The following is a 12390-nucleotide window of genomic DNA, read 5'->3' as shown; positions in this document are numbered from 1 at the left end:
TGATTCCACCGAATCTTTCCAAACTCGAATATGCAATTAGATATCCAGAACGTCGGTCTTATCACAATCAACGTAGGATGCTCCCAACTAATTCTTCTAAGTCAACAAATTTCACGGCAATAGCTGGTAATGGAGAGAAAACAACAAACAATAATGAATTTGCCGAAGAGGCGTCGACGAACATACCTGGATGAAGAAAATTCTCACGTGCCACAGCGAAGAAAACTCTCAATCAATCCTCCTTAAGGAGATACGCCAATATAGAATCCAAATAAACCAGTTAGGACGGAGATCAAACAGATATCCGAAGATTAATCCCACAAATGGTCGATTTTAATTATCGAAAACTGCAGAAATTCCTGATGGACACCTCCGAACTTACAAAATGGCTAATTACACAGAAAACTCATCTGACGCTATCTAAATTCAAAAACTCTGTGAGCACGGAAAACTAAACTGAAACATTTATTTATTCTCATGAACATTCACATTATATAAAGAGATAACATCAAAATAAAAGGAAGTACAGAATCCTAACCTACAAGTAAATATAGAGCGCTCACATCTAAGATGAGAGGAACTCCTGAACGCTGTAGGGTTCTATCAGAAATTGTTTCATATTAGATTTAAAAAACTTGAAATTTTTTATAGTTTGGATGAGTGTAGGAATTTTATTGAAAAGGTTAATGCAGATATACTCTGCATTTTTCTCAGTTATATTATGTTTCGGATAATGCAAAGGATGCGCCTGGTTCTATTTAAGTTCTCATATGAACTGAAATAAATTTCTCTATTTTTATGGAAAAATAAAAGACATCTGTAGATGAAAAGTCCGGTAAGTGTCAAAACTTTATTCTTTTAAAAGAATATTCTTTTTAAAGAATAATTTCAAGTTTGAAATGGCCAGACGACAAGACTGCCTGTAAGATAGGCCATAGATTACACGAATAGCCGATTTCTGAATAATAAATATTTGATCGACACCAGTACATCCATCCCCAAGCAATTATTCCGTAAGTTAGAAGTGCTTGGAAATTAGCTTAGTACAGTAGGACATTACGATCCACTTAGCTCGCCATCACTCTCAAAGAATACACGACTGAGACTAGTTTTTTTTTTTTCAAGATACGCTAAGTGTTCATTCCAGGTCATTCATTGCTGTATCCCGTTACCGGAAATAAATCTACAAAAAGAAGAAGGAAAAAAAAAACAGACTTGTAACTTCTTAGTGCTAGTTGCGACTGTGTGCCCTCCTGTGACTAAAGAGACCCAACCGTGACCTGCAGATCCTTCCACACTCAGGGCATGGATAGTCTCCAACCAGATCTGGCCGCCGCTGTATCCTTCTCGATTCTCCATTATAACTGTGGACCAAAGACCTCCACTGTGACCTGTCTAACGCTAGTTGTTCCCAGTTATGATTAGCATTAACTGATTTTAGGGATTGATGTAGTGTATCCTTAAACCGCTTATACTGGCCTCCTGGTTTCCGGGCTCCCTCAGTGAGTTCGCCGTATAGAGCTATTTTGGGGAGTCTTGTGTCTTGCATCCTCAGAATGTGGCCGCTCCATCTGAGTCGGGCCCTCGTTACTTGAGTCTCAATTGTTGTACAACTCGCGCGCTGCAAGACTTCTGCATTCGAAACTTCGTGGAACCATCTGATGTGCATTATCTGTCTTAGATGACGTTGCTGCGTCTGTTCAAGCTGTTTAATATGTCGCCTGTAGGGAGTCCAGCTTTCGCTTCCGTAAAGAAGCGTTGGGAGGACCACTGCTCTGTAAACAGCTGTCTTGGTCTTCAGATTGAGGTCGTGATTTTGGAACACTCTGTCCTTCAGCTTCCAGGTAAATTAGAATCAATAATCTGAATAACCTCACCCAAAAATCTTGTGTTAGAAGAAATGGGAACAGTGTGATCCAGAAGGTCGATCGACTTGGAATAATTTTGAGGCTTTCTAGATGCGGAAGAAAACATGCACTCTGTTTTGGTGAAATTTTATGTGGCTATTTCTTTGACATCGCTCATATACAGACGCCGCTGTTAGTTTATCCGATAAAGTGACTGAATTTACATCGTTTTCTCGAATAATGAAACTTGTATCATCCGCAAAAAATGCTACTGAGGAGATGAGGTCATTCATATAAATTTCTTCTTCTCCGTAACAAGCATAGATTATGTGGGCCTATGGCTACGCAATTAAGTGTATTGACGCTTTCACTATCGTCATTGGTATTCAGATGGTCATCGTATCCAGATGATCGCGTGTTCTTAAGAGATGTAACTAATTTACAAATTTCATTTTCATCGATGTCGAACAAGAAGAACGAATTTGGTTCTTTTTTTATGCTAGAATTAATCCTATCACGCGTGGGAGGACTTTGTCACAGCCCTCTTAAACACAGAGCCATGAACACTATGTCGCAACACCGCAAATAGCTTGGTGCGGAAGGCCGACTTTAGGCCGAAGTGAGTGCGCTATAGGAGCGCGATTTTCAAATACATTTCAATTAGTGCTCCAATAATCGACATGGAATGTCTCAAATTTAATAAAATATCTATAAGACACTATCCTAAGCCATACTTGGTCAAAGAATTGGATTGACTCATCATTTATTATGATTTGAGAACAAGTTAATGAAAATAATTTGATCTGAATAATAGCACCAATAATGAATGATAAATCCAATTATTGTGGCAATATTGCATATTTTAAACCCAATTTATCTTTCAGCAGGAACCAACAAAAAGGTGTAGTGCCATCTCTTCCCACAAAATTGTGTAAATGATCTCATGAGTCCAAATATGAGTTAAGAGTTAAGGAGGTATGAGCAAAAACTGAGAAGAACGATGAATAAAAAATTCACTTACAAAAAAAAACAAAACTGAAATAGAATTGTCCATACCAATATTTAACTCAAAATATAAATATGAAATTCAAATACCTACATAAATAATTACAATCGACAGAGGAGAATCTTGAAGAACTACCGTATTCCTATTTTATCGAATTCTCTATTTTTTTAGGTAGTGTCAATAAATTATCACGATCCCGAACTGTTGCCTTCTTTTTTCTTGAGAGATGGAAACGGTTTGATCGTTTATATATTTCACATGATTATTCAATTAAATATGTTAACAGAAGTTGAGCGAAGTGAATACAAAACTCTTTTTCAAATCACTTCCACAACTGCAAGTCTGTAAAAAATCACCAATATTAAATTCTAATTCAATACTACGTTCTTTTAATTCATACTGAGTCTGTTTTGGATATGTAGCAAGTAAACATTTGGATGCATTTGATGATTTTTTCAAAAACTCCACATTATTTCAATTGTGGACATTTCTTTAGCCTCGTCTTTGGCATAGATAGATGTTTCATTGGTGACTGTCTCGAAGTGCTATCAGCTTGTAATATTTGATAAAATTTCACAATATCGTTAGTATCGAAATGAATTTCGCAAAACTATATGTATTTACCGTATTTATTTTGGAATTTTTGGAAAAGGAAAATATACTAACATAATCATTTTATGAAGATTTATTATTGCCCTTGCAGCTAGGTATACAACATTTATTAGGTATAATACGAAATCGATCCTACAAGCAAAATCGAGTTCAAAAACGTAAGGTTCTTTACCAAATGAAAGTTCACTTCATTTCTTTTCATCAAACAATTCACTTCACCTATAGACTTTTTTTCCTCAGCATAAATTCACTTCATTCATAGACTTTTTTTCCTCAGAACACAATTCATAGCACTTTCAAGCACTAAAAACAAAAAACCAAAAACTAAACATAACCTACAAACAACGATACGAAAACTAGAAATTCTAGGCCTTCCCCTGTGCTGCCAAACTTCTCCCTCATCACGGCTATGTGTTAAGAGGGCTGTGACTTTGTCTACTGACCGTTGCATTTGCGAAATGTCTATTGAAAGAGTCGGCGAGAACCTGCGGATCAGATGAGCTATCATCGTTAATTTCATTGTGTTACAATTTAGAATACATACTGCTCAAACCTATTTGAATTGTTGAATAACGATTTTTTCTCTTCAACAGGTCGGATTCAAAGGGTTCGGTCTTCCTGCAGAAAAGTTATCTACTACTGCGAAATTCATGTTCGATGGCAAGCAGTACAGTCTGAAACACGGCAGCGTCATCATCGCCGCCATAACGTCGTGTACGAACACTAGTAACCCCAGCGTGATGCTGGGAGCTGGTCTGCTTGCGAAAAATGCTGTCGCCGCTGGCCTTTCCGTGGCCCCCTACATTAAAACCAGTCTCTCACCTGGCTCTGGCGTCGTGACCTACTATCTAACTGAATCAGGCGTCATCCCAGCTCTAAAGCAGTTGGGCTTCGATGTGGTTGGATATGGCTGCATGACTTGTATAGGCAACAGCGGGGGTATCGATGAAAACATAGCAAGTGCCATTGAACAAAATGATCTCGTATGCTGTGGCGTGTTGTCCGGCAACAGGAATTTTGAAGGTCGCATCCACCCTAGCACTCGTGCCAATTACCTAGCCAGTCCTCTTCTGGTGATCGCCTACGCCATTGCCGGCACCGTCGATATTGACTTCGAGACTGAGCCATTGGGAAAGAGGAGTGATGGAAGTGCGATCTTTTTAAGGGACATCTGGCCTACACGTGATGAAATACAACAGATCGAAAAAAGACACGTCATACCGGCTATGTTCAAGGAGATTTATGAAAAGATTGAAGAAGGTTCTACTAACTGGCAGTCCTTAAAAGCTCCATCGGGTATGCTGTACCCGTGGTCTGATTCATCCACCTATATAAAGAAACCACCTTTCTTTGACGGCATGACCTTGGAGAGCCCTGTGAGAAAAGCTATCACTAGTGCTAGGGTTCTCCTGCTGTTAGGCGATTCCGTGACAACAGACCACATAAGTCCTGCCGGTTCTATTGGACGCACTAGTCCGGCTGCCAGATATTTAGCTCAGAAGGGAATAACGGCAAAGGACTTCAATTCTTATGGCTCACGGAGAGGCAACGACGCCATCATGGCTAGAGGCACTTTCGCCAATATAAGGCTGGTCAATAAATTCATGAAGAAACCGGGTCCCAAAACTTTATATTTACCCACGAACGAAGAGGTGAGTGAGTATGTCGAATATGGTTGACTTAATTTATTGAGTTTTCTTTCGCCCAAGATGGATGTGTTCGACTGTGCTGAAAGGTATAAAAAACAAAATTTTCCACTGATTATCATCGCTGGCAAAGACTACGGTTCTGGATCTAGTAGGGATTGGGCAGCTAAAGGTCCATATCTTCTGGTAAGTCATAATGATTATTTGAAAATCACTACTTATTTTTATGAGTATAGTAAAATTAAGTTCAGTTAGTTATCTACGTGAAATTATTGAAATTTATTGGGCTTTTTCCATCATTCGCTACTCGGCATCAAAATATGTTCAATTTCAACTGAAGAAGTTATCTTTTCAGATTGAGCACATTCGATTCAATTTATAAGATTTAACAAAAAGGTACATACAAATTGGAATGAAACTAAACCTAAATAGATAACTTCTTCGATTCAAAACAAAATGAATTCCGAAGAAGAAATATTTACTGCCACGTTTGATAGAATAATGCAAAATTATGGAAATAACCCAATAAATCTTATAATATTGGAAATAAAAAAGATTAACTACCATATAAAGACAAGAGCCCATATCACCGGATATGGATTTGTCTCTGTCTTCAGGTTGGTTTTCGCCAATGTTCAGAATATGCCATGATTTTTGCAATTTTCAACATGTTCTAGATATTTTTAACAGTTCTCAATTAGATGTTAGAAGAGCTGTGTTGGGATCACAATTCTTTGAGGAACTGTCTTGTCATTTATCTATTTTATATCTTATTTTCTTGATTTATTATGGAATTTTTTGTGTTATTTGTAATTTTGTTCTTTCCCAATCTGTAATTGGCTTAGGCTGTAGATTGGTGTATTATTCAAATTAAAAAAAAATTAAATTAAGCAGCTGGTATTAGGTACTAGGAGATTGCGCGGTCGTATCCTACTTTCATCCATCACAGCCAAGCTTCAAAAAAAGTGTGAATGCAATCATTGCTTTTGCAAAGTTAAAAGTTACTTGATGTTATGTATCCTTGGACACACTAAGAAACACTACTGTACTGTGTAGTTATTTATTATAATACTTTAAACTACAACTCGTTGATGATCTTTTTCGTATCTCTAAAACAAGCGTCCACGCGGACCATAAAGTAGTCCCTTTATTTACATATTGGTCTTAACCAGATTCACAACATTCTCCTCCCACTGAAAGAATGACATTCATATGTATTATAGCGGCTACACACTGCCCAACTCGGTCGGGCCGACAGCCCGACTTGGTTGGGTTGGATGTGAAATCGGTCCGTGTGTAGCTATGACCGCCGACAGAGGATTTGTCGGGTCTTGTCGTAAGGCCTAGCCATCCAACCGCACGAACGACCGACCAAGTTGGATCGTGTGGAGCAGCATACGTTAATTCTCTCAAAGAATCCCAAAATCCTGGCCAATCAGGGCAAAGCTATCTCGTTTGTCGTTTTCCCTACGCAATGCACCCGATATTGACGTGTGTGAATCGAAAAACGAAGGTTGTGTTATGAATTGACAGCTTTCAGCTGATAGCTTAATCTACAAAGAAAGATCTTTGCTACAAAGCTTATAGTACGAGATCCCACTGCAGAATTACTACGTTCATTACGTACAGAGACAAACACACATTTTCACATATTTTTTATGGATAGGAGAATACACTGATAACACCGCAGCCTGTCAAAAGTGGCCGCAAGTAATTTTAATTAAATTAATGTTAATCAATATTCCAAGAGAAAATTCGTTCACTCCGTTTTGAAATAAAATATCATCCACATCATAAAAATGCATGTAAAGAATACTAAAATCCATAGCTGCATAGCTGCATCGGCTCATATTTTATAGCTTCAGATTTTTCATCTTCAATCCATCCGGTATCTCCATTGAAGTGAGCTTTCGTTGATAATTGTTCGGTCCAGAATTGTTCAATGGCTTCCTTTGGTGGTAACTTTCCATTTTCTCCATCCGACGATGTGAGTGACCGGTAGAAAGATTCTTCCGACTTTTCGAATGAATTATTGTCTTTTCCAGCTATAATTGCTTTTATATCTCCTCAGGCGTTCTGCATACAGACTTAATTTTTGCTTCAGAGTGTCGAGGCAATGGTGAGCTGTAGCATTCTCCGTCTCTCGTTCTGCGTGTGTCCTGTTTCTATCCATGATCTCTTTGGCAGCTTTCACAACCTTTCTTCCTCGATTCCCGTTCAAGTACTCCGTCAGTCGTCCAATGTCTCTTCTTAGCCTTTCTGTTTTGTTTTGAAGACGTTTCTGCCATGCTGGCGCGTGTAATTTGTGTTCGTTTTGCGAATTTTTGCCCCTATGGTTTTCGCTGTCGTTAGCGCTGCACAGTGAAAAACTAGATGCAGATATTCCAATGAACTTCCGTTCTGTAGGTATTCAGGTAAAACGTCCTTATTCAAGATGTCGATTATAAGTGACAGTTTCTTGGATGTATTGAGCCGTGGAGGTGCTACTCGATGAAGAGGATCTGTTCCCTCCAGTTCGGCAAAGTATCTCCGCATGTCAGAGTCAACTTGTCGGTGGAGCTCTTCCCTGTCGTCCTGGTGTTATTATTATTATTATTAATAGCGTGGGGTGGATGTTCGGCAATTAGCCAGATATTTGTGATGCAAAAGTCTGAAATACGAATAAATAATCTATGGATTACCGTATAGACAGTCGGGCCGTGGTTTGTTACGGAGAAATAATATCTTAACACTAGCCGGTCTTTACATTTTCATATGTCTTCTGTTCCTACATCAGAAAACACAAACGTATTTTAAATAACACGAAAATACAAATAATACCAGACGTAGACATCCACTGCATTTTCCAGCCGACTCTCTCACTCTTACTGAAAAAAATTTCGAATATATGAGTATCACATTTTTCAATAGGACACCTAAAGAAATACAGGTTATACTGTCCAGGAATCCCTCGCAACATAATATCTGAAAGTTCCTTGTTCATTTGTTATCTTATGGTTTTAAAATTTCTGTGTATTTATTGACGTATTCTCTATACATGTAATTTTACTGTTTATGAGAATAAATATCTATGACTTTAGCCTTGCGGCTTTCACACTCCTCTCCAGAAGAAAATTCACTTATCCCAGATATCTCAGATATCAAAAGGATTAAGCTCTCTTGGAGCCCTTTCCAGGTTTTCGTGCTCGTGGTGGGTCCGGGTTTCTCCTCGGCTCCCTGCCGACGGTTGGATTCCTGCTCCACCCGCACTTCCTGTCGGAGTTCCTCTGCATTCCCCATATACTTGCGTACACTTCTCGCCGTTCCCAGCAGTACCGCCTTCTGCATGACTATAGATATTTTCCTCAAGTTCTCCGGTAGTTTCTTCGGTATCAGGCCTGTAGATGATATGACAATAGGGATGGTCTTGATATCTTTCAGCCTCCACTGACTCCTGGTTTCTTTCTCGAGATCTCTGTACTTTGAAATTTTTTCAGTGTGCCTATCTAGAAGATTGTTATTATTTCGAATCGCCACGTCGATGAACAATGCACTGTCCTCATTCTTAATGACCAATATGAGGTCAGGTCTATTGTGAGTTATTTTCCGGTCTGTGAGAACCGTGCGATCCCAGTATAAATTGTGATGTTCAGTTTCCAATACAGCATCCGGATGGTAATTGTAATAAGGAACCTATTTAGTGTTAATATTATAGTGTTCATGTCACCTTATTGTTCATAGTGTGAACCAAAGATTATAGAGTAGAAAGATAGGAAACGAAGCGACTAGAGTGATGTGAGCGCCATCTGTGTTTCAAATGTGTTTTTAAGGCCCTAAGACTGGTTAAAATTTTAATTCGAGGGACATGAAATTTTGCGAGATGTCAGAGTTATATGGCCATTTTGATCAAACAGGTTTTGAATGTTTTTGATTCTCGTATCCATAGACAACCTCGTATCGCCTTTTGTTTTTCGAGCCTGTTCTAGTTGCTGATTATTGAAATTTTTGTCTAATTTCTTGGCGAAAACCTCAGAATATCGTTCGAAAATTATTGTATGGTGAAGAACTGTGGTTCAAATAAAACGAATTTTACTAAGGAAAATGGGAATGTAAGTATTAACTGGTAACATGTGACTCGGTCATTCATTGATTTTTGTTTTCAGTGCTACGAAGTGGATAAAATTTTCAGGGCATAAAGGCCTGCAAACACTACTGACTATACCATGTGCAATTAACTTTTTACTGCAATTCGATTGAGAACTGTTCATCCACGTGAATTGTTGTATGCAGGAAGCATCCCTTACATGAAGGGCTCATTTAGTGGGAATTATTACTTTTACACGTCCATTCAAAGATTCTCAATTGCCTTCAATATATTCAGAAATGCAAAAGTTTTATGGATTTCGATTTGGGAATCGGGTGACTCAAATTGTTTGGAAAGTCAAAGTTTTATGAAATCTTCTGTGAGTGTTTTGTTCATTCGTCAATCAATTTGTATATTGTGTCATAAAGAGACCATACCATGAAGAAATCATAAGAAAGCATGAAGAAATTATACTGACGGGCTTGAATACAGGTCTTGTACGGCTCTGTAAGGTTTTTTTCAATTGTGTTTCTGAAAATTTTGTAAATAATATGTAAGTAACGGAAATGTGTATCCTATGACGGTAAATTGATTATTGGTTCATATCAATTTCTGATATAAATTGTAAAAATTCAACTCAGTCTATTAATTCGAAAAGTTTCACAGAAAAAACACCTTTCATGTAACTATAGCAGATAACCATGTTTTCTTGTATCCTAGTCAAAGGTCAATTCGTTGTCCATAATTTCCAATTTTTGTAAATTTTTTATAGATTGCAAATAAAAATTTATGACATCCAACAGCGTATTTCATTGATATCAATCGATTCCAAACAATGTTCAGATGAAAACTAACATCCTGATCACAAAACAAAACCATCCTTTTGTTTTGTCGCTCAGGATGTTTGTTTTCTGGTCTCGACAAGGTCAATATTGAAATTGAATACAAGGAATAGAATTCGAATTTCGCGCCCCTCAATTATAAAAGAGAAAACTGTTATTGCAAAGTTTTTCTGTATTGATAATACGTTTTCAGCGCCATCTCATTGTCAAATGTGTTTTCACTGGCCAAAATGTAGTCGGTTTTTAGTACTAGCCATATGAGGGCGTTTCCTATCTTTCTACTCTATAATCTTTGGTGTGAACAAGCCTTTACGCCGTAAAACCACCAAGTTGAGCATCTATAATGTCACTCTAGGCAAAATAGGTTAGAAGGTTAGTTAGGAGTTGAAAAAAGGATTAATGTTATGTTGAGCAAAAGTGTTTTATTCTTTTATACTTGCTTTTTATTTTATTTATTTTATGAGACTACTAGATGTTTTTGGATTATCTTTATTATTAACATACAAAAACCATCTTACAATCTTGTCGTCCTTTTACATTAACTTAACCTCTCTTTTTCTCTACTAACCATAGAGCACTTCGTTTTCTTCACAATAAAGACTAATATTTTATTTTTATGCCTACACGCTTTCATTTTTTTTTTATATACATATCTATCTATACCTAATCAACTTAATATTAAACTACATAGTCCCTCAAGTACAGTGGACGTTTTATAATTCTCTAAATTCTCACCATTCCCTTGCATATCAGTAATATTATTGTCAATACCTAAATTAATACTATTATTATCGTCTACATCTGAGTTACAATCAGTGTTATTGTCTATATCTATTTTTTCTTCCATGTTCATTAAAGAAATATCATCATGTATTAATTTATTATGAGACCTATAAAATGGAATCATTGTTTTTCTGATCAATTTTCTATTTCTTCTATATTTCCTATTATACAAATCTTTCACTATATAAGATCGTTCATTATATTTTTCTGTAATATATCCCTTTTCCCACTTGTTGTTTTTTTGAAATAATATTTTTTCGCCTTTATTCAGATTCAGGTAGAGTTTTAGATGTTTTATCATAGTACTCTTTTTGAACATCCTGTTTCTTACATATTTTATCTTGTACAATTTCTGAATTAATTATCTTGGTTTCTAACATTTTATTAGATACAGGAATTCGGGTCTTGACTAATCTATTCAGTAATAACTCAGAAGGAGAGTATCCTATACTTGGTAATGGAGTGCTGCGATATTCCATTAAACATAATTGTATATCCTTCACATGTTTTATTTTTTTAAGCATCTTTTTAGCAATGTCTACATATTTTTCTGCTAATCCATTTGACTGGTGGTGGTATGGACTAGAGAATTCTATATCAAAATTCCAAGATTAAGCAAAGTCTCTGAATTGTTGACAATTGTATGGTACATTGTCGGCAAAGAATTTGTCAGGAATACCAAACCTCGCAAAAATCTCAATTACCACGTCAATAGTTTTATTTTTAACCGGATGTAGTTCAAACCAATTTGAATATGCATCAACAATTACCAAATAACTCTTTTTATTGAATTCAAAAAAATCAGAGAATAGATATTGCCGTGGGCGACTAGGCACATCATGATTAATTAATGGCTCTTTTTGATTTGCCGGTTTATTTAGTTGACAAGCTTCACACTTATTAATAAACATCTCTATATCCAAGGACATTTTTGGCCAGTATAAAATCTGCCTCGCTCTTGCTCTAGATTTTTGTATTCCCAAATGAGCAGCATGTACTAATTCAAGCATTTCTTTTTTTAACTCAGTCGGAACAATTATTTCAGAATTATAAAATAAGAGATTATTTGATAAGACTATTTCATTTCTTAGTGCATAATAATGTTTTAGTTCTCCCTCTAACTTCTTATGATTTGGCCATTTAGTTTGACCATATAACTTGACTTTAGACAAAACAGAATCCTTTTCAATTGCTGATTCAAATATAATTTTCTTTTCTTTTGACATTGGAGCATTAATTGATAATGAGTGTATGGCGTATTCCATATCATCATCTACTTCACCAACTATATTCTTCTTATAAAACCTACTAAGAGTATCAGCAACATACATTTGTGACCCTGAAAGATACTCTAAAGTAAACCGATATTTTAGCAATTTTAGCAACATTCTTTGCAACCGCATAGAATTTTGATCCAAATTTTTCGCAAATATACTTATAAGAGGTTTGTGATCCGTTTGAACTATTACATTTTCTTGTCCATAAATAAAATAATGGAATTTTTCACAAGCCGTGACAACAGCCAATAGTTCTTTTTCGATTTGTGCATACCTTTCTTCTGCGCTATTGAGTGATCTTGAACTGAATGCTA

The 12390-nt window shown here is 36.6% G+C and overlaps 1 protein-coding gene across 1 annotated transcript in view; it reads left to right on the top strand.

Moving 5' to 3' along the window:
* LOC123312496 (cytoplasmic aconitate hydratase-like) overlaps positions 1-12390 on the top strand; it is a 198723-nt gene that overhangs the window by 149666 nt on the left and 36667 nt on the right. Inside the window, exons 9-10 of the mRNA XM_044896952.1 lie at positions 4059-5117; positions 5175-5297. Coding sequence (XP_044752887.1) covers positions 4059-5117; positions 5175-5297 — 1182 coding nt within the window. The remainder of the gene's footprint in view (positions 1-4058; positions 5118-5174; positions 5298-12390) is intronic.

The sequence above is a fragment of the Coccinella septempunctata genome, chromosome 4, assembly GCF_907165205.1.
Source record: "Coccinella septempunctata chromosome 4, icCocSept1.1, whole genome shotgun sequence".
NCBI classification, from domain to species: Eukaryota; Metazoa; Arthropoda; class Insecta; order Coleoptera; family Coccinellidae; genus Coccinella; species Coccinella septempunctata.
Note: the sequence above shows the minus strand (reverse complement) of the source record. Positions and strands in the feature narration are given on the sequence as shown.